We start from the raw sequence: 23,807 nt of genomic DNA, 5'->3' as shown, positions 1-23,807 counted from the left end.
CGGTTTCCAGAAAATTTGGGGCTGTCTGACGTTTGTTGCTCAAGATCGATGCTGATTAAGACACTCTTGTCATCTGGTGAGGGTGGAGTTAGACWACCGATGGCATGAGAGGAGCTGCCGTCACCTCTCAAGCTTTAGGAGCTCAACTATGCTGACAAGAAATGAGAAGAAACAAATAGCCTTTCTATGAAAACGAACAGCCAAATAATTAAGCAAGACAAGTATACAGGACCAAACAAATATATTTCAAAGGAAACATATCAGCCATCCTCTTACTAATTATAAACCCATCTTTTGGCAGTCACAGTGATAAGCCTGTACAATCAGAGGGATTTCTAATTCAGGAAGTACACAAACAGAGCAACAGCATGTTCATCAAACAGCACCACAGAGAGGAAGTGCCGTCTCAGCTCTTGCTCTCCTGCCCTCCAGAGGACCAGTGTCACATGGGCACAGTGGGGGTGTGGTGGCGGGCCGTCTGGATAATTTAGGAAATTATTAGAGGCTGAATAAATAGTGTTTCTGCTGAAGGATTGGGACCGCTGCTAAAACTCTCCCTGGGCTGGAGCATGCTGTGGGAGACGAGCTGGACCGGAGAGTGGCAGCTCATCTCTGAGATAGTCTACTACTGTATGTAAGACTCAGGGCAGAGTCTATGCCCTGGGCTTCACTGTAGGCCAGGCCTGCTCCTCTCTGTTACGAGGGTAAAAGGATAGGGTGTGTGAATGAGTTAGCTCACTAAAGTGCCACCAGACCACGGCACGCTCCAGAGCCCCTCAATGAGAAAAGCCATTAGCAACAGGGTCATGGTTGCAGTGTGACTTTCCACAGCCTGATGACATCCCAAGTGTGATAGAAGGCTTCAGCTTCAACACCTAGTGCAGTAATCATGGCTCCATTACATACATGTATGTATGTATGTATGTATGTTTCTAACTCAGTCACAATATTATGAATTGCTGCCTGTTGCAGGTTGTTGGCCTACATACCACATTTAATACTATGTGTGACCTGTTTGGTTTGAAGGGTTGAGGTTGAGACATGTTCCTGTTAAAGTCATTTCTATACCCAAACTTGGTTGGTTCAACATGTTTGGTCCAACTTTGAGGGGTTATGTTAGGCTAAATGTGGTCACAAAGATGATAAAGCTCCAATGTAATTATTGTAGGAATAGGTGAATGTGCTAAATTAGTGAAATATGGTTGATTAAATGTATCGTCAATGATTTATCCAATTCTCTCCTTATCACAAATCTATAAAACATCAGGCAGATCAATGCCATTTCAATCAGTGAGTCAAATACAGCTCCCTGTGCTCACTAACAAACCGGTAGGCAAACAAAATGGCTGTCAGTTCACTTAAATACAGATTAATTTGTGTTAATGGAATCATGCAACTGGTAAAGAAAATGGCTGACAAAGATTGATGGCACCAGCGCAGGAGATGTAAGTAAATTACCCCATTACCCTCGCTTTTACTCAACCAACAACAAGCAAACCACCAAGAACAATAAGCAGCAAAAACAGAATGGTATATCAAATACAGGCACGGTGCATACCTAAGGCACACATAATAACGACGGTTTAACCCCATTCGCTCAATACAGGAAGGCTGCATTGGCCAACTGTTCATTAGATGTGACCTAGAAAAATGATGCAGTTCTATTACCCTTATCAAAGGCACATCACAATTAGATATAGCATAGACTGCAATATTAGTCTTAGGTCTCCCAACTGATAGAGGACCAGCATGGTTGATGCTGCTGGTTTCTCAGAGAGTAGCTCAATGCTGCAGTGTGCTTTTACAAGCTCTAACGGCATCCTCTCCTCCCTGGTGAATGATAGGAGGATATGCATGTAGCACATTGCTGGTAGAACTCATCATGAGCTCAGAKAACACATAGGCTACGCCACCACCCTGCTCCCTCTACCACAATCCCTATTTCCCCTCTTCCATAAGTCAGCAGCAGCAGAGACTGAGAAAACAATGCTTTCCGTATCACAGCCACTGCAGCACAGAGTGAGGGACAAGTGAAAAACATTAAATGAGGAAATAATACCAGTCTCTGGGAGAGCTAGGGTAGCGCCTGTGGTGAATAGTCTCTCTTAAATATCTAGATAACCAAAAGAGAGAAAAAAAACTTAACCTGACCAAACCATTCTCCTCCTGCTGGCTTTCGCAGATTCTGCCATTACTCTCCTGAAGTTGCCAGTAATAGGCTACATGAGTCAACAACCTTTCTCATGTGGAATGCCAATTTATCTTACCATTTCTACCGATCAGCGTGCCAATTACAGTTTTCATATGCACATTTTCGTGAAACAGTTTAATTTAATTTATAATAACGTCTCCATATCTCAAACTCATTGTCATGTGGTTAATGAAAATTCTATCCAAATCTAAATGAAAATGATACCAACCTAAAAAGTAACTTCTATTGCCAACTACGTGAAAATAGCCCACAAAGCCAACAAATAAAAACATTGCAGCCAGCAGGTAGAAAATATCCTAATAAAAACAGATTTCCTATGAATCACATTGCCTACACATGGCCTGTCTGCAATGAACTTGAAACATTGTATCAACTATTAACTTGGGTCAGGCCAGAAGCTAGTGCTACCGAACTTGCAACATTGTATAAAATATTCTAGGCCCTCAGAGTTTCGTGCACCAGTGAGCTCGGGACAGACACAGCTGTAGGCTATTTGCGAAAGGGATAAAAAGCTGTGCTTGACTTGGGCAGGAGTTCACCAGAACTGAGTACCTGCACCTCAAATGTTCTACTGCTTGAGCTCCTGTTCCACTTGTAGAATATTAGCTCAAAAGTATTGTGGCGCTCCTGCACCTAAATATAAAACAGTACGAGCACCCAAATTGAGTACCGGACCCTATTTAAATCCTAGTCGAGCACTGATAAAAAGCCTATTTTATGGTGTTTTCACTGGATCAGAGCATGACATTTTTCTCTTTCACACTGAGTGATTATCGAAAGTGAGAGTGCTGGAAAGGTTTTTCAAATACATTGAGGAACTATTGTAATTCTCAATGGATGTAAAAAAAATACTCATATTTGCTTGCTGTTTGAGATGAAGAAAACATTACTTTGATAAGCTTGACAGGTGGTGGTGCGTTAAGCCAATCAGAAATAATATCAGAGACCTTCTAGAGCAGCAGCGCCCCCTCAAGATTCTGAGCCTGCCTGGCAGGGTTGGCCCTGCAAAGCCAGAGCCCCCTGATGGGAGAGCATAATATACAAGGAAATTCTCAAAGCTGCTAATGAGATCCTTGACGACCTTGTACCTAGCCGGTGGGGATTCCGGTGGGGTGCCCCAACCCAGGCAGTGGCAGAGCTGGCAACACTAGCTGCAGTAACCCATGGGGGGGGGGTCACACTCGGACATTCACAGTGGTACAAAATCAAAGGTCTGACTGCTTGGGAATACGGTCACTACGGGGGACCATGTTGTAGGTGTTTCAGGGGTATATTTGACCTCCATCAAGAAAGTGAAAATGGTTAATAAAAATCTCCCCATTTCTGGCTCAGTTTTGCAGGCCTTCTCATACAGCTGCAACTGTAWATGCATTCGTAAATCAAGACCTTTATTGAGTTGGGCTCTGGGATGGTGCAACAGCTGAGAATCTGAGTATATGGTTGTTGTGGGGGAAAGGGGTTGAGTGTGTGTATCCCACAACTGTTGCGAGGGAGTAAAAGATGTTAGGGACAATATAGGATGAATCACAATAATTGTTTGCTAACATAATAATTGCTTGCATTAATGTAATTTTGTTAATGGCGAGAGGTAAAAATACTTTGCATAAACTGCCTACATTACTACAAATATGAATTGCTAATTATGGGGGGAAAAAAGATAAACAGGATTTAAAAAAATATATATATATATACAGTTGGGGAGACAAGTATTTGATACACTGCCGATTTTGCAGGTTTTCCTACTTACAAAGCATGTAGAGGTCTGTAATTTTTATCATAGGTACACTTCAACTGCTGGAGAGACGGAATCTAAAACAAAAATCCCGAAAATCACATTGATGATTTTTAAGTATTAATTAGCATTTTATTGCATGACATAAGTATTTGATACATCAGAAAAGCAGAACTTAATATTTGGTACTGAATCCTTTGTTTGCAATTACAGAGATCATACGTTTCCTGTAGTTCTTGACCAGGTTGCACACACTGCAGCAGGGATTTTGGCCCACTCCTCCATACAGACCTTCTCCAGATCCTTCAGGTTTCGGGGCTGTCGCTGGGCAATACGGACTTTCAGCTCCCTCCAAAGATTTTTTATTGGGTTCAGGTCTGGAGACTGGCTAGGCCACTCCAGGACCTTGAGATACTTCTTACGAGGCCACTCCTTAGTTGCCCTGGCTGTGTGTTTCGGGTCGTTGTCATGCTGGAAGACCCAGCCACGACCCATCTTCAATGCTCTTACTGAGGGAAGGAGGTTGTTGGCTAAGATCTCGCAATACATGGCCCCATCCATCCTCCCCTCATACGTGCAGTGCGTCCTGTCCCCTTTGCAGAAAAGCATCCCCAAAGAATGAATTTCCACCTCCATCTGCTTCACGGTTGGGATGGTGTTCTTGGGGTTGTACTCATCCTTCTTCTTCCTCCAAACACGGCGAGTGGAGTTTAGACCAAAAAGCTCTATTTTTGAATCATCAGACCACATGAACTTCTCCCATTCCTCCTCTGGATCATCCAGATGGTCATTGGCAAACTTCAGACAGGCCTGGACATGCGCCTGCTTGAGCAGGGGGACCTTGTGTGCGCTGCAGGATTTTAATCCATGACGGCGTAGTTGTGTACTAATGGTTTTCTTTGAGACTGTGGTCCCAGCTCTCTTCAGGTCATTACCAGTCCTGCCGTGTAGTTCTGGGCTGATCCCTCACCTTCCTCGTGATCATTGATGCCCCACGAGGTGAGATCTTGCATGGAGCCCCAGACCGAGGGTGATTGACCACATCTTGAACTTCTTCTATTTTCTTCTATTTTCTAATAATTGCGCCAACAGTTGTTGCCTTCTCACCAAGCTGCTTGCCTATGTCCTGTAGCCCATCCCAGCCTTGTGCAGGTCTACAATTGTATCCTTGATGTCCTTACACAGCTCTCTGGTCTTGGCCATTGTGGAGAGGTTGGAGTCTGTTTGATTGAGTGTGGGACAGGTGTCTTTATACAGGTAACGAGTTCAAACAGTGCAGTTATACAGGTAATGAGTGGAGAACAGGAGGGCTTCTTAAGAAAAACTAACAGGTCTGTGAGAGCCGGAATTCTTACTGGTTGGTAGGTGATCAAATACTATGTCATGCAATAAATGCGAAATTACTTAAAAATCATACAATGTGATTTTCTGGATTTTTGTTTTAGATTCGCGTCTCTCACAGTTGAAGTGTACCTATGATAAAAATGACAGACCTCTACATGCTTTGTAAGTAGGAAAACCTGCAAAATCGGCAGTGTATCAAATACTTGTTCTCCCCACTGTATATGTCTGCTGCAGAGGGACAAGAGGGAGCCATGAGAAAATAAGTTTTCATCAGTCATTTAAAATTAGGGCTGGGCGATATGGCCAAAACACCAAATCACGGGGATTTAAAAAAGTTGGACGGTATGACGGTATTTTTAGTTTTTGAAAAATACAAGTTCCACTTTTGCTTTATGAGTAGTGAGTGATCCTAGGGTGGCAACACATACATTCTGAGTGATTTCAATGAGTCTTTCTTCATTCTGATTGTTTTATACTGTTCAATTAAAATTTCAACACTTTTATCATTTCTGCATTTCCTGCATTCAATTGCAGTGGTGGAAAAAGTATCCAATTGTCATACTTGAGTAAAAGTAAAGATACGTTAATAAAAAATTACTGAAGTAAACGTAAAAGTCACCCAGTAAAATACGACTTGAGTAAAAGTCTAAAGGTATTTGGTTTTAAATATACTTAAGTATTAAAAGTAAAAGTATAAATAATTTCAAATTCCTTATATTAAGCAAACCAGATGGCACCATTTTCTTGTTTTTTTTTAATTTACAGATAGCCAGGGGCACACTCCAACACAATTTACAAACCAAGCAATTGTGTTTAGTGAGTCCTCCAGATCAGAGGCAGTAGATAGCCAGGGATGTTCTCTTGACCACAGTGTGAATTGGACCATTTTCCTGTCCTGCTAAGCATTCAAAATGTAAGTACTTTTAGGTGTCAGAGAAAATGTATGGAGTAAAAAGTACAGTATTTTCTTTAGGAAATGTAGTGAAGTAAAAGTAAAAGTTGTCAAATAAAAATAGTAAAGTACAGATACCAAAAAACAACAAGTAGTACATGAAAGTATTTTTACTTAAGTACTTTACACCACTGCTCAATTGAGATCATTTCCGCACTGCCAAGTAGGGCTCCACGATATGGGCAAATAATCTAGGATTTATCCTTAACCAAATGTTGCAATTGTGATTTGACTCGCAAATCTGAGCAAAACTGTTGGAATCGTGGATATATAATTACTATTATATAGTTAGAATATAATAAAGATAAGGTTACTTATCTTGGAATTGTTATATGCAAGGATGAAAAAAAGGAGTGAATTGAACTTTAACCCCATTATTGAGAAAACAAAGAAGAAATTGAACCTCTGGTTGATGAGAGATATTTCGTTATACGGTCGGGGTTTATTCTCCAAAGCTGAAGGGATATCCAGATCGGTTTATGTCTCGTTATCACTTGACTTACCCCCTAAAATTGTAAAGGACTTAGATAAGATTCATAATTTTATTTGGAGGAACAAGCCTCACTATCTACGAAAAGATATCCTCACTAACACCGAAGAACAAGGAGGTCTCGAGGTTTTAGATTTCAATATTCTAAATAATACTTTTAAAATAAATTGGATTCTGAAGTTGGTGGTTTCGAATTTTTTGTTGATAAAATCCCAGTAAAGTTGGCCAAATTCCATAAGCAGGCAATTTTAGCTTGTACTTGTTAGCGTATAAACACAATTTTTCCCCTCACAGATACATTTTATGGAACAACAAAGAAATACGATTTTAAAATAACTATTTTCTTCATAACTGGTTTGAGAATAAAATTATTTTGGTTGGTCAGTTACTGAATAATGATGGATATCTACTCTCATATGGGGAATTTCTTGATAAGTTTAAAATTCCAATAACCCCGAAAGAATATGCAATTGTTTTTGATGCGATTCCAAGGGGGGTTGTATCTCTTTTAAATTCCTCTGTGGTTGATGTAAGTAACATAGATTTACATGAATATATATTCATTGGCAATATTAACATCAAAGATAAATGTAGTAATAAACAGATTAGGAATATTGTTTGTGATACAAGCCGAAGAACACCATCCCAACCGTGAAGCACGGGGGTGGCAGTATCATGTTGTGGGGGTGCTTTGCTGCAGTAGGGACTGGTGCACTTCACAAAATAGATGGCATCATGAGGATGGAAAATTATGTGGATATATTGAAGCAACATCTCAAGACAGCAGTCAGGAAGTTAAAGCTTGGTCGCAAATGGGTCTTCCAAATGGACAATGACCCCAAGCATACCTCCAAAATTGTGACAAAATGGCTTAAGGACAACAAAGTCAAGATATTGGAGTGACCATCACAAAGCCCTGACCTCAATCCTATAGAAAATGTGGGCAGAACTGAAAAAGCGTTTGCGAACAAGGAGGTCTACAAACCTGACTCAGTTACACCAGCTCTGTCAGGAGGAATGGGCCAAAATTCACCCAATTTATTGTGCTGAAATAAATAAAAGCTGAAATAAATAATTCTCTCAACTTTTATTCTGACATTTCACATTCTTAAAATAAAGTGGTGATCCTAACTGAACTAACACAGGGGATTTTTACTAGGATTAAATGTCAGGAATTGTGAAAAACTGAGTTTTATTGTATTTGGCTATGGTATATGTAAACTTCTGACTTCAACTGTATATACATAAATTATATGTATTTATTACTGCTCGACTAAAACAATCTCGGTTGACCAACAGCCTAACAACCAAACAATCGACCAGCCCTAACTTTTTTACACCCCTATTCGTTTTTACACCCCTATTTCTCCTTTGCCAAGATAATCCATCCACCCGACAGGTGTGGCATATCATTAAGCTGATTAAACAGCATGCTCACTACACAGGTGCACCTTGTGCTGGGGACAATAAAAAAGGCTGCAAAGATTGTGCAGTTTTGTCACACACAGATGTCTCAAGTTGAGGGAGCATGGAATTGACATGCTGACTGCAGGAATGTACACCAAAGCTGTTGACAGAGAATTGAATGTTAATTTCTTTACCATAAACGGCCTCCGTAATTTTAGAGAATTTGCCAGTACATCCAAATGTCCTCACAACCGCAGACCATGTATAACCACGCCAACCCAGAACCCCCACATCCGGCTTCTTCATCTGCGGGATCATCTGAGGGGGTGCTGAGGAGTGTTTCTGTTTGTAATAACCTGGAACAGCCATCAAGTTAACATGCAAAGAGGGCCACGAGGCAGGCAATTGAGCTTGGAGGAGGAGGAGCAGTAGAGGAGGTTGACAGTGGCAGGTCCTGACAGTTCTCTGCTGGGGACAGATTGAACCTGAACCAGCCGTGTCCTGAGGAAAGCAATCAACCGAGCCCGGCCAGACCAAAGGCACCCCTGCAGGGTACGAGCTCTCGTCCGCACTGTCTGAGGCAAACTTCCACCATACCTGACTAGAATAGTCATGGGGAAGAAATCACTGACATGGCTGGGCTGCGTTTCATAAGCTATTTTGATTGTTGACAATCATGTGATGGCTTCATTATGGCTCCTGTCATTTCTGGGTATCAGCAACATCAAAATGGACTGACCAAGTTCCAAACCAATTCAAAGATATATGTATGCAGGTATGGATGAGTTCCCATTATCAAATTCCCTCATTGACAACACCGGAGACTATGAACAGGGCTCTAATACAGCAACTAATCATCCAGTTTGAGTTAAAAGGAATGAGACTACTGGTAGATTGGCCAGCAGCTGGCTTGCCTCTGAAGCTAAGCAGGGTTGGTCCTGGTCTGTCCCTAGATGGGAGACCAGATACTGCTGGCAGTGGTGTCAGAGGGCTAGTAGGAGGCACTCTTTCCTCTGGTCAAAGAAAATACCCCAGGGCAGTGGTTGACACTGCCCAGCGTAAGGTGCCTTCTTTCAGATGGGACATTAAACAGTGGTCCTGACACTCTGTGGGCACTAAAGATCACAAGGCACTTATTGTAAGAGTAGAGGTGTTTACACCAGTGTCCTTGCTAAATTCCCAATCTGGCCACCTAATCATCCCCAGCTTCCAATTGGCTCATTCATCTCCCCTGTAACTATTCCTCAGGTCATTGCTGTAAATGAGAATGTGTTCTCAGTCAACTTTCCTGGTAAAAAAAGACTCAAATTAGTGCAGTATTTTGCACTGATCACAATATCTGTTAAATTAGGCCTATTATCTGAAACAAAGTTATAAAAATAAATCATATTGCACTGCAGCTCCTATTCTTCTAATGTAGTTTTAGTATCATGTGAAAACAAGAAAAGAGATATTAAAGCACTCAGCAGCGTTAGCTCGACATCCAAGGAAAACAAAACAAACTACAAAGGGCTACAGTGCAGTCAGAACTAATGTAAATTAGGTGTTTACTTCTGTTCCATCACACTGTGTGTGCATCATTAGCCTGCTAAATATAGTCTGCCAGAATCTCACTCTATCTATGCAAAACATTAGGACATGGAAATGAATACAGACCTTAAAAAGGTACGCTATTGTGAGTCATCACATTCTGCAAAGATCCTCTGCAATATTTTTTCTCAAAACCACTGTATGCAAATGTGGTCCGACAATTCACAGCCACTGGGCCTCAGTATATTTTCAGAGGTGATTTAATGGAGATCAATCTCTTTTTATGATGGAGAGGGGTTTGGAGTGCTTTACCTATTAATTACTTAAACTCTCATTTGTGTAGCCCCTGATAGATTAATTAATTATGACTGCATTGTGTTATTTTTGAGAACCACTTTCTTCTCTGTTTAAAAAAAATCACTACAGCAGAGGAGACACTCTATAAGTCTAATTACTGTCAAAAACCATGACAAATCATGCACCCTCAAAACAATATCAAATTAATTGTAAAACATTGCTGCTATGAAAAAAGCTGTGACTTTCAAAAAGTTGAAAAAGTGGCAAATAAAGCTTACACTAAATAATTGGTCACAATTATTGGTCACATCACTCACAATAATAAATAAAATGCAAACGATGTAAGAACAAACATAACTAATGCTTAGTATCACCGTCATTTAGTAAACAGGCCTATCTCAGTCAAGAAATTATGCAATGCATTAGGGTCATGCCTAGCAATATTATAGTCCAAAAGTATGTTACGAGCTGTAGTCCACTGCTCTATAGCTTAGATGCCCTCCGGCCTCAGCCCACAATTATTGTGAGCATTCAAAGCTGCACACAGCACAGCAGCGTAACCACACTCCATGGCAGTTTGGCTTAGCTGTGACTTGTAGGAGGTCCATCAGTGGGAGCACCTGGGGGATAAGCTTTAGCGGGCCCTGTTATGTCTGGCTTCCTACTCGGAGGTTTAGGCAGGTCTCAGGTTAATTAATTCTGTCCCCCAGATGAAGGAGACAGACAAAGGAAGCCAATTTATTCACCAAGGGTGGGCTGTCCGGACGTATGAGATATAATTAAAAGACAGAGAAGGCAGTGTTTCCCCTATTTTCATTTAGCAGTGGCGCCGCTGCTAAATCGGGGCAGCCACTGCAAAAACCAAAAGGGGGGGAAGGGAGGGGTGACTGATAAGCGCTGATGCTTTCATTTTCATATTTCACAACTCAAGAGTGGATTCTGAGAGGAACAGGAGAAAAATCAATCAAGGTTAGATTGATAACTTAAATCGACAGACGAAAAAGCCATTAGACAAACCTGATTAGATCTCCTGCCTTGTTAAATTGTGTTGGACAACTGTAAGCAATTGCCCTAAACTCAGACAAGCAAAATTATTTCATTGTTTATAAAGGAAATTTGGAGAGTATAAACATTTGCAAACCTTCATGTTCTTTGTCTGCGGCCCCAGCTTTCCTCATCTTCTTGGGGGTCTTCATGAACAGGGGGAAAATGGTCCTCAAGCCCAGGATGTCCACAAACTTGTGGCAGTTATCAGAACCCTCTGGGCCAATCATGCCGTGGTCTAAGACCCTCAGAGCACTGGTCCGAGACATTTTCTTTTCCCTGGAAAGAGGCCGTGCAAAAATAATAAAACATTATAATAACTATAAGGGCTCAATTATCTCAGGCACAACAGCAGCAAGGTCATGATTGTCTTTTGCCAAGCACAGACTCCACTATATATACAAAAGTATGTGGACACCCCTTCAAATTAGTGGATTCGGCTACTTCAGTCACATCCGTTGCTGACAAGTGTAGAAAATCAAGCACACCGCCATGAAATCTCCATAGACAAACATTGGTTGTAGAATGGACTTACTGAAGAGCTCAGTGACTTTCAACATGGTACTGTCATAGGATGCCACCTTTCCAACAAGTCAGTTCGTCACACTTCTGCCCTGTTAGAGCTGCCCCGGTCAAGTGTAAGTACTGTTATTGTGAAGTGGACAAGTTTAGGAGCAACAACGGCTCAGCCGCGAAGTGGTAGGTCACACAAACTCACAGAATGGGACCACCGAGTGCTGAAGCGGGTAAAAATCGTCTGTCCTCAGTTGCAACACTCACTACCGAGTTCCAAACTGCTTCTGGAAGCAACGCCAGCACAAGATCTGTTCGTCAGGGGCTTCATGAAATGGATTTCCATGGCGGAGCAGGCACACACAAGCCTAAGATCACCATGCGCAATGCCAAGTGTCAGCTGGAGTGTGTAAAGCTCGCCGCCATTGGACTCTGGAGCAGTGGAAACCCATTCTCTGGAGTGATGAATCACGATTCACCATCTGGCTGTCAAGACAGACTAATCTGGGTTTGGTGGATGCAAGGAGAACGCTAACTGTCTTAATGCATAGAGCAAACTGTAAAGTTTGGTGGAGGAGGAATAATGATCTAGGGCGTTTTTCATGGTTGCACAGAGCCCTGCCTCAACCACATCAATTTGGGATTAATTGGAATGTCGATTGTGAGCCAGGAAGGAGCCCAGAAGAGTGGAGGCTGTTATAGCAGCAAAGGGGGGACCAACTCCATATTAATTCCCATGATTTTGGAATGAGATGTTTGACGAGCAGGTGTCCACATACCTTTGGTAATGTAGTGTACTGTATGTAACCTAGCTACAAGGAGTCCCTTGCAACTTGCAGTCCTTTAAGAAGCTTATGAGGAAGTATTTGTTTTGACTAAGTTAAACAGTTGTAAGAATTCAGACAGAGGCAATTATAAAGATGCCTTCAACCGTGTTCCTAAGCTCATATTGCAAACCCCTTGATGAATCCTAACCTCTACAAAAATAGAGAAAACTATTGAAGCAGAGGTGCAGAACTTATGATTCTGTGAATCTCATGAGAAGTAAAAAGAGAGTTACGTGTTGCTCTCTAGATAACCTATTCTGAGAGCCTTCTGTGAATGATTTAAAAGCGGGTTTTGCATCGCTAGAATTAGATATCGATTTTGGTTTTAAATCGGTCTGTCTGCCAGGCGTCGTCGTGATGATGATTAGAGCTTGGGCATGGAGGGTTTCATAAATACATGTAATGTCTCTTTATTGCTCTTTAAGGTCCCGTCGTGGTGCTGCAGCACTCTGTCGGCTGATTGATTGGACTGGCAGCTGAGCAGAGCCAGAGACATGCTGTGCGAAAACAAAGACATCACTCAACCCTGCCACTCACTGGGGTTCATGGTGCGCCCTCTGACAGCCTTAACAGCAAACAAAAGTTGAGTTCAAAGATGTCAATTTACGTGATATCAGATCACCAGTGACCTGTGTGAATTGAACAGAGGTTTGAAATTAAAAAAGGACTACAGCCAAGCCAGGGAACTGTCCATCTCTACATTAGGCCTCCATTGAGGAGGTACTTGGATGAAGATTTGTTTTAGCTCAAAAGCTCAGGACATTAAATTATTGAAACATTAAAACTAAGCTGTGTGTGGAGACTCATTTCTTCAGGAGGTGTTAAACATCTGCGTCTTTACCTAAGCATGAGGTTCATGAGCTGCAGACCCTCTCCCCTGAGGAAGCGATCCCGGTTGGATGCCAGCATCAGACAGGAGCACAGGGCATCAAATAGGTTCTCCATCATCTCCTGCTCCTCCGCCGTGGCTGGGTTGTGGCGTTTGAACACCTGAAGGAGAATGACACCCACACTTCTGTCTATCAACTGTGATGCTGGTAAATTCCGTTTAAATGATGAGCATGTTTGGCTCATTAGCAGAGTTTCAACAATGTAACTGGAAATCATTTTGGGGTGTGTATGAAACACCTCATGTAACAGTATAACTTTAGACCGTCCCCTCTCCCCGACACGGGCGCGAACCAGGGACCCTCTGCACACATCAACAACAGTCACCCACGAAGCGCCGTTACCCATCGCTCCACAAAGGCCGTGGCCCTTGCAGAGCAAGGGGAACAACTACTTCAGGTCTCAGAGCGAGTGACGTAACCGATTGAAACGCTATTAGCGCGCACCACCGCTAACTAGCTAGCCATTTCACATCCGTTACACTCACATAGATAGACCAGTATTCAACCAAATGCATTTTAGGTGCAATGCAGTGTAGAACTAAGACACACTGAAAGCTTGCAACCAGCATCACCAACAGAGTGAAGAGACTTACAGCAGAAGCACAGCAGAAAATCTGTCTAACATAAAGTTACACTTCTAAGTCGTATTCATTTGCGTCAGACATCATTATTTCTGCAGGCCTTGAATATATCAAATAGTATAATAATTAGCCAAAAGGCTAATTGACCGACGTCTTTTCAATTACTTGAATTACATTTAGTTCGGGTTTTTGTGAGCCCAACACACCGTGTCTCTAGAGAGAAATCAAGTCAAGAACTATGTGGGATGCTGGGCTGAAGGGAGTTGTAGTTTTGATCAAGCAAATATTCCTAGAAGTTCAGGGCATAAATGTTGTAATTAACCACAATGACCATAATCCATTGCGCCTGTTCTTTCCGGCTAGGACAGAGATGGATATACTTTTACACCTGCTACGTTAGGTTAGATAAACACAGACCACATAAGAGAGGAATGTACACAACAACGAAAGAGACGGATAGAGACTGTTCATGAAAGTATGCCTCATGTACTTTGATGAACTAGTCAAATGATTTTACCAGACAGCTCTGCAGAATACTTAAGCGGTCAGCAAGCTTTAGTTCGGCTGGCGCCTAACTCGCATACTCCCTTACAAGTCATCTCTCGTTGAATGACAACAAAGACTATAATTAAGAATCCGTACTGACCAATCACCGACAAAGGGGCGTAGACTTCGGCTACCGACTTCAGCTTGCCTCAAGGGGGAAAAAATTGTTTCCCGAACAGCCAAAAACGCCCTTACCGAAGTCCAAAACGTCACAAAAATGTCATAATATGTGCACAAACGGACGCCTCTAGACAGGCTAGCTTAGCTAGATAGGATGACTAAAGACAGTACAGTACGGGGAGCACAGAGATAACGTTGTCTGGCTGGCTGCTACTGCCTGAGCAGAGATGAGATGACGACTTTAAGGAATGAAAAATAAACTCATAAATTAAAAACTAAGTAATATACACAACTGAAATAGTGCATTATTTCATAATAATTTCCTGTATTTCTATTGATGTCTACTCAATGTGGACTTGACAGATTTTTCCCCCAATGTTTTGGCAATTGGATGTTCATTATTTTTGGCTTTGGAATTTCCATTAAAAAGCTCTAAAGTATTTTTTTTTATGTCATTATTTCATAATACATTTAACGCAATTATATTTTAAATAATCAAACCAATCCCGAACCGACCTCAAATAGCACTAATCGCTCAGCACGATGTGAGGAAGAAGGACATACAGTCGTGACCAAAAGTTTTGAGAATGACACAAATATAAATTTTCAAAGTCTGCTGCCTCAGTTTGTATGATGGAAATTTGCATATACTCCAGAATGTTATGAAGAGTGATCAGACGAATTGCAATTAATTGCAAAGTCCCTCTTTGCCATGCAAATGAACTGATTCCCCAAAAAACATCTCCACTGCATTTCTGCCCTGCCACAAAAGGACCAGCTGACATCATGTCAGTGATTCTCTCGTTAACACAGGTGTGAGTGTTGAGGAGGACAAGGCTGGAGATCACTCTGTCATGCTGATTGAGTTCGAATAACAGACTGGAAGATTCAAAAGGAGGGTGGTGCTTGGAATTATTGATCTTTCTCTGTCAACTATGGTTACCTGCAAGGAAACACATGCTGTCATCATTGCTTTGCATAAAAAGGGCTTCACATGCAAGGATATTGTTGCCAGTAAGATTGCACCTAAATCAACCATTTATTGGATCATCAAGAACTTCAAGGAGAGCGGTTCAACTGTTATGAAGAAGGCTTCAGGGCGCCCAAGAAAGTCCAGCAAGCGCCAGGYCCATCTCCTAAAGTTGATTCAGCTGCGGGATCGGGGCACCACCAGTACAGAGCTTGCTCAGGAATGGCAGCAGGCAGGTYTGAGTGCATCTGCACGCACAGTTAGGCGAAGACTTTTGGAGGATGGCCTGGTGTCAAGAAGAGCAGCAAAGCAGCCACTTCTCTCCAGGAAAAACATCAGGGACAGACTGATATTCTGCAAAAGGTACAGGGATTGGACTGCTGAGGACTGGGGTAAAGTCATTTTCTCTGATGAATCCCCTTTCCAATTGTTTGGGGCATCTGGAAAAAAGCTTGTCCGGAGAAGACAAGGTGAGCGCTACCATCAGTCCTGTGTCATGCCAACAGTAAAGCATCCTGAGTCCATTCATGTGTGGGGTTGCTTCTCAGCCAAGGGAGTGGGCTCACTCACAATTTTGCCTAAGAACACAGCCATGAATATAGAATGGCACCAACACATCCTCTGAGAGCAACTTCTCCCAACCATCCAGGAACAGTTTGGTGACGAACAATGCCTTTTCCAGCATGATGGTGCACCTTGCCATAAGGCAAAAGTGATAACTAAGTGGCTCGGGGAAAAAAACATCAATATTTTGAGTCCATGGCCAGGAAACTCCCCAGACCTTAATCCCATTGAGAACTTGTGGTCAATCCTCAAGAGGCAGGTAGACAAACACAACCCCACAAATTCTGACAAACTCCAAGCATTGATTATGCAAGAATGGGCTGCCATCAGTCAGGATGTGGCCCAGAAGTTAATTGACAGCATGCCATGGCGGATTGCAGAGGTCTTGAAAGAAGGGTCAACACTGCAAATATTGACTCTTTGCATCAACTTCATGTAATTGTCAATAAAAGCCTTTGACACTTATGAAATGCTTGTAATTATGCTTCATCATTCCATAGTAACATCTTACAAAAATATCTAAAGACATTGAAGCAGCAAACTTTGTGGAAATTAATATTTGTGTCATTCTCAAAACTTTTGGCCACAACTGTACAGTTCTTATGATCTGCTGAAACTTCAACAGTGTGAGGTGAGTTTGAGACATAGATGAATCAGAGAGAGAGAGGAGGATCTAGGGTTGGGCGGTATGGAAATTCCTGGAAGTTCCTGTACCATACCGGGGGATATGGTWTTACCGGCACTATTTCTACCAAACATTTTTTTTTGTATGTTAGAAGATATTGCGGATGCTAGCTAAATGCTAACAAGCAAACATTAACTAAATGCAAAGTCAGACAACCCAGCTCATGAAATTAAACAACTAGCTATCTCAAAAGACTACTCACACTTAATCCAGGAGGAGATTGATTGTCTCTGCTGTAACCAAGAAGCTTAATCATGCAAGCTAGCCACCTATAGCTAGCACTATTGGTTAGAACCTGTAAGTAAGCATTTCACTGTAACGTCTACACCTGTTGTATTCGGCACACGTGACAAATAAACTTTGATTTGAAGTTAGTAAACCAAATGCATAGCTGGAACACTGAGCTGGAGAAAATGTATTTGGCACATCTTAGTTAGTTAACTTATAGAGTTATAATATGTTTAGCTGGCAAACAGTAGTGAACTTTCATCTCTTTTGTGCTCCTCAACATTGGATTGTCACATTACGTTTGCTCCATGTGCTCTTTGAAAAACAAACATACCATGTGACATGCTCAAATTAATTTTGTTAATACAATTTTTATAAATAATAATACTTTTTGGGGGGACAAGGTATTGAAAATCATACCGTCGGTATTTCAAAATACTCTGGTATAGGGTATATTGCACAAGCCTAGGAGAAGCAGTAGAACATGTGAAAAGACAAGCTTACAGAGAGCTGCTGCAGTAACACGTCAATTCCATCCAGCTCCCCCAAGAGCTCCCTGGTGCCTGGAAGTAGAGTGAGAGAGAAGAGGTGGGAGGAGAGGAAAAAACAGAAGGGGAGGATGCAGGGAGTGGAAAGGAGAGAGAGAGAGAGAAAGGGAAGGAGAGAGAGAGAGACAAACTGTTAAAGGAGTATGGCGCATAAACATCGAAAAACATGGTGATAAAAACCAAGGGAGAAGATGAATCGATCCAGCTCTTGAGCTGCTATATGCAACACAGCACAACCAACCCAGGTAGCTAAACTCACTCAGAGGGGAACAGAGAGGAAAATGAGATTGATATTCTTTTTTAGTTCTATGTTGCCCAGTCCATTACTGATCTGGACATGGTGCCTGTCTGTTGTTCTGCAGCATTCCAAGGTCTTCTGGACCCAGCCACTCGAGACAAATAGTATACTTTAACCAGTCATGATACTCTACTATTTTGGTCCACAGCCACAACAATCACCTCTACGGCTGACTACATTAGACAAAAAACTTTTTTAMCACATTGTACAGCAACTACAGAGAAAAGGGCTGGAAACGTACTGTCATTGTTTTGAAGCAAGATAGCCAAGACTTCACTGCAGTACAGCTTGTTAGCATCGAAAGGAATCTTTGCCTGAAAGAGAGAAATGGAGGGGCAAAATCAGTGATAACATGACACAATCTGTGACAGCATGAGCAATTGAAAGCCTACATACACCATACTGTAGGTATAGTTCTACAACAGACACATTTCAACCAGACATATCGACGCAGACTGCAAAAATCTCTACATACGGCATCAATAACCAATGGAATGTGTCATCTTCAGTTATAGCCTGACCTTGATTCTTTTTAGCAACCACTGCATGAGTCCTTGCTGAGCTGCTTCTGTGCACAGGCCAGGCCTGAACTCTGCCATGTTCTCAATGATGGCTGATGGAGAGAGATGGGAGAGAAGAGAGAGGTGAATATGGGACTATCAAATTATGACAGCACCTCCTGAGAAGTATAGAGGTCTCAGATACCTTTGCTAATATTTGCATTATAAAGCCGTCTGAGACACCTTATATCTCACTCATTCAGCAGAAGGGCGGCAAAACCTCAACGGAAAAAAGAGCGAGAGAGGGAGAGAGAGAAAGAGGAGAGACAAGTAGTGGGAGAGATGGAGAGAGAATGAGTCAATGAGTGAGAGACACACAGAGAGGCCTGCTGGAGGAGAAGGAAGCCTTTATCACTTATTCCAACTGAACAGACACCATCCTGGAGGACATGAGCCTGTAAGCCCCAACCAGGAAGCAGACAAAATACTTATTCAAGCCTGGAGAGCTGCCTTGATAAGACGCCATCAAAACACAAGTACTGAGCCCAAATTACATTTTACGAAGGAAGATAAATAATCCCCATATTTTGTCCAATCATGTACACATTGTGCAGTGCGTCTTACCTAACGTGTTGTAGACTCCATCAGCTTCCTCCTTCACCTGCTCATCCAGCCTCTCCATGTTCTGCACCAGAAGGGCCACAACCTGTCCCTCCAGCTACAGTTAGAAAAGGAGACAGGTTGTCATCACAGGATTATGGGATACTGTGTCGTGTGTGACAACATTAAAGGCTCATGCCTCATTTCCGCTGCTAATTTATAAGTCGTGTAAGACCAGAGCGATTTCACCTTTGCCTCCATGGTCTTTTTTAAATGTCAGCAGACTTTATGACGGGGCACTCAACCTTTCCCAGAAAATGGCCAATGACTTTGCTGCTGTCAAAGTGAGTGCAAAGGGAGGGCTAAAATAGACAATTTTAACTATGGCCATTAGCTGGGATTGAATGTGCTTTTTCTATTGAGTTCATTATCATCAGCATCAGTATGGTTGTGGATGCATGAGAAATAACAAGAAAATGCCAGAACCTAAATGCATGCATTGATTGTATACAAACAAACTGGACTCACCAAAGAGTCTATGAGTACTTCAGCCCCCTCCTCACTTTCATGAAGTGTGTCGATGTCTGTCAGCTCTTGTAACAAATCAACCACTGCAATGGCGATATGTAGGAAAGGCTAAGGATTTTATCAGTTTATCCTGGGTTCAGTCAAATGCATAGAATAACATAAGTACAGGTAAATTAACTGAATTAAAGAGTGAAGCATGCTTAGTAAGCCATCTTTGAAGGAAAGGATATCTGTGTTCTCATGGCTGAGTAAGCCCAGCAGGGAATGGACAGCATTGAGCTCCACCAACAGGTGGTAGAGATCAGGCATGGTGGCTATGACATGCATCTCCTGGATGATGTCATTCAAATCCAGCTCTGTTTCCATGAACCTGGACAGCGGAATAATAAAATATGTTGTACATGGAAAATAAGTCCTGACTTGTTGAATACATTGTCATGTTATTGAAGCAGCAAGTCAATTTACCCTTACCATAGATTGATAACTTCTTAAGCAATAATATTTCATGTATAGCTGAACTCAGGAGGAACGTTTCCCTCTCATTAACTTACCTCCCTGGGGTGTCTGGGAACTTTATCCTCAGCTCTTGGTTCTTGTAGGACCTTTTTTCAAAGGTCAAGATCATTTTCTTCACTGAACTCTCATCCACTGGTTCACCCTGTATAATTACAACAACAACAAAAAGAGTGCCCTTTAGTGAAAAGTGTTACCAAGACAACAAAATTATTTTAGGAACAAGATCAGCARATTAAGCTATGTATGCATGCGTTATCATGTCACTTAAACGTTTCCCACCTCTTGGTCATCTGCATCCTCATCATCATCCATGAGTTTCTCCAGTATTCTCTTCCTATCACCACTCGGGTCTTCACTGTCCTCTCTCTCCAGGTGTCTGGCCAGTTCTCTGCCGGCCTTTTTGTTTCTGGGGTCATCATCATCATCATCACCAGCCCGTAGACGTTTTGCCCCCCTGTCAGGCTACAATGAACATTAACACATGTTAAGCAGATACATCAAAACAGCAAGGTCATAAGGCTTTGCAATGTGTGTAATGCATCCAAGCAACGAGTTGGCCAAACAAAAAGTAAACAACGGAGAAAATTAACATGCATTCATCGTCAAATGTAAATAGTACTTGATTCCTATAACATAATGTTAGTTTTTATATTTGATGCTCAAATTACATTCCATGAGAGGGACACTGCTTTAGCTAGCTAGCTAATACAGCTGAACTAGGCAAGAGTTTATCACAAACTAGTTACAACAGAAGAGTTAGCTAGCTAACGTTAGTTAACTAACTAGCAAAGTAGCAAGTCTAACTTGCCATCTGATAGCCATCTCTTTCATCTGTCACATCCTTAACTAACTTAGTTAGTGAACTTGGTTTATTAGCTAACTAGCAATCATGTTAGCCTGTTCGCTAGCAAATGTGGCTAGCTAGCTATGGTCAAAGACAATGGCGGTGGTTTAAACATTTATTTTGCTAGCTAGTCAACAGTTGCAGCAAACACTAAGGATGTCTCACTAATGAACGTTACCTGATAATTCAGTAGCTCGCCTACATCCATGATAAAGGGTTATCCAAAATCTGGAAAAAATAAACCATTAAATGTTAAGTTATCGGCAACAGTTAGCAAGCTCCAGCTATCCACAATGAATACAGGCTAACTTGCTAGTCGCGCAATTTTCCGCTATCAACTCAAAACAGAAAAATCTGTCGTAAAGAACTTCGTTGTCGTGATATTCTGAGGAGAAGGCTTGCTTTGGAGTCATGGGAAACTGCAAACGTGAGTATCTGGAAGTGGGTGTGTCAACAGAAGTGGGAGGGTGAACAGAAGTTGGTGTATGGAAAGCGAATCAGCTAATTGGACAGATTTGTTGCCGCTCAAAACCGTTTTGAGTGGCTGCTGTGTGTTTTCAAGCTTTCGGAGTGTGGTCTTGGTCGGCAGAAATTATAGTAAGAAATGTCAGTTAGGCTATTATTTTGCCATGCACTTTGAGCTGTGTCTTTGGTGTAGCTACCTAAGTTCTTCGTAGATGTATACAAGCTAGCTTTTTATTGCTGCATAACATTAATGTGACTATAATCTACCAACCTAGCCTGTTAAAGTACACTGAACAAAAATATGAATGCAACATGCAACAATTTCAAAGATTTTACAGAGTTACAATTCATATAAGGAAATCAGTCGATTGAAAAAATTTCATTAGGCCCAAATCTATGTATTTCAGGTGATTGGGAATACAGTTATGCATCAGTTGGTCACAGATACCTAAAAAAAAGTAGGGGTGTGGATCAGAAAACCAGTCAGTATCTGGTGTGACCACCATTTGCCTCATACAGCACCACACATCTCCTTCGCATAGAGTTGATCAGGCTGTTGATTGTGACCTGTGGAATATTGTTCCTCTCCTCTTCAATGGCTGTGCGAAGTTGCTGGATATTGGCGGGAACTGGGACACGCTGTCGTACACTTTGATCCAGAGCATCCCAAACATGCTCAATGGGTGACATGTCTGGTGAGTATGCAGGCCATGGATGAACTGGGACATGTTCAGCTTCCAGGAATTGTGTACAGATCCTTGTGACATGGGGCCTTACACTATCATGCTGAAACATGAGGTGATGGCGGCGGATGAAGGGCACGACACTGGGCCGCAGGATCTCGTCACGGTATCTCTGTGCATTCAAATTGCCATGCAATTTGTGTTCGTTGTCCGTAGCTTATGCCTGCCCATACCACAACCCCACTGCCACCATGGGGCACTCAGTACACAACGTTGACATCAGCAAACCCGCTCGCCCTCACGACACATTACACACTATCTGCCATATGCCAGTACAGTTGAAACCGGAATTAATCCATGAAGATCACACTTCTCCAGCGTGCCAGTGGCCATAGAAGATGAGTATATGCCCACTGAAGTTGGTTACGATACAGAACTGCAGTCAGATCAAGACCCTGGTGAGGACGACGTGCACGCAGATGAGCATCCCTGAGAAGGTTTCTGACAGTTTGTGCAGAAATTCTTCAGGTTGTGCTAACCCACTGTTTCATCAGCTGTCCGGGTGGCTGGTCTCAGACGATCCCGCAGGTGAAGAAGCCGGATGTGGAGGTCCTAGGCTGGTGTGGTTACACATGGTCTGCGGTTGTGATGATGTTGGAGGTGGCTTATGGTAGAGAAATGAACATTCAATTCTCTGGCAACAGCTCTGGTGGACATTCATGCAGTCGGCATGCCAATTGCACACTACCTCAACTTGAGACATCTGTGGCATTGTGTTGTGTGACAAAACTGCACATTTTAGAGTGGCCTTTTATTGTCCCCAGCACAAGGTGCACCTGTGTAATGATCATGCTTTTTAATCAACTTCTTGATATGCCACACCTGTCAGTTGGATGGATTGTGCACAACATTTGAGAGAAATAAGCTTTTTGTGCATTTGGAACATTTCTGGSATCTTTTATTTCAGTTCATGAAACATGGGACCAACACATTATATATTGTTTATATTTTTGTTCAGTGTAGTTATCATCACCAAGAGTCCTGTTTGCGGTTAGCGACTGTTAGTTAACGTTATCAGCTCATCTCACTAACTATACATGACCAAATGTATGTGGACACCTGCTCGTCGAACATCTCATTCCAAAATCATGAGCGTTAAACCTTGTGTGGTGTTCGGGTCTGTGGGACCCATTTTCAATGTTTACGAAAATAAGAATGATACAATTAATAATGTTTTCAAACTGAGACTCATTGGCCTTGGCAAATGCTCTATGTAGAACATGTAAAAGAACACATTTTCATTGAGTGCACACTGTGCACCCCCCTACACATTTATATTACAACTGTGGTGTTCAGGTCCACTGGACCCGAGGGTAATAAAAATGTGGGAAAGTGTGTCTGTAGGTGAAAACAGGTAAAAATGAGAGAAAAAAAGTTTGCTGTGTCCCTTTACTCTGTCTTCCTCCTCCCTGGGCCTGCTGTTTTAACATAGCACCAATAACCTGTCTACCTGTCTCCTGCTTTTCTCACACTCTTTACCCTTTGTAGTGTGTGAAATTACACAATGTCTTGTGCGAACCTGCACAATGTTATTACAATACATTATTTCGATACATTTTTTAAAATTTCAGTATTTTCCCACACTCTACTCCAGCTAGGTGCAAATTGGGGGAGAGACAACAAATAAATAGCTTTGCATGTGTGGCTCCMTACCACAATCAGTCAGTATGGAAAAAATAATCTCTGCTCAGAGGGCCTTAGAAATCATTTCTGCAGAGAGAGAAGCTGGTGTGGAAGGAGCATCTTCCACTTTGGAAGATGAAGAATTTTCCAAATATGAGGATCATGTCTCTGTCAATTCGGAGTTTGACAGTGAGATGGAAGAAGAGGATG

The 23,807-nt window shown here is 42.0% G+C and overlaps 1 protein-coding gene across 1 annotated transcript in view; it reads right to left on the bottom strand.

Annotated features, from left to right (window-relative positions):
- The window catches only part of LOC111966569 (beta-catenin-like protein 1), a 35,504-nt gene extending 14,375 nt beyond the window's left edge, over positions 1–21,129 (bottom strand). The window contains exons 1-11 of the mRNA XM_023991322.2: positions 20,945–21,129; positions 20,202–20,384; positions 19,958–20,064; positions 19,637–19,776; positions 19,407–19,504; positions 18,903–18,996; positions 18,300–18,391; positions 18,020–18,092; positions 17,437–17,495; positions 13,190–13,338; positions 11,106–11,287 (exon numbers count right to left, since the gene is read on the bottom strand). Of these exons, the coding sequence (XP_023847090.1) occupies positions 11,106–11,287; positions 13,190–13,338; positions 17,437–17,495; positions 18,020–18,092; positions 18,300–18,391; positions 18,903–18,996; positions 19,407–19,504; positions 19,637–19,776; positions 19,958–20,064; positions 20,202–20,384; positions 20,945–20,974 (1,207 nt within the window). The 5' untranslated portion in view covers positions 20,975–21,129. The remainder of the gene's footprint in view (positions 1–11,105; positions 11,288–13,189; positions 13,339–17,436; positions 17,496–18,019; positions 18,093–18,299; positions 18,392–18,902; positions 18,997–19,406; positions 19,505–19,636; positions 19,777–19,957; positions 20,065–20,201; positions 20,385–20,944) is intronic.
- Between the last annotated feature and the right edge of the window lie 2,678 nt (positions 21,130–23,807).

Source organism: Salvelinus sp. IW2-2015, linkage group LG7 (assembly GCF_002910315.2).
Source record: "Salvelinus sp. IW2-2015 linkage group LG7, ASM291031v2, whole genome shotgun sequence".
Classification (NCBI taxonomy): domain Eukaryota; kingdom Metazoa; phylum Chordata; class Actinopteri; order Salmoniformes; family Salmonidae; genus Salvelinus; species Salvelinus sp. IW2-2015.
Note: the sequence above shows the minus strand (reverse complement) of the source record. Positions and strands in the feature narration are given on the sequence as shown.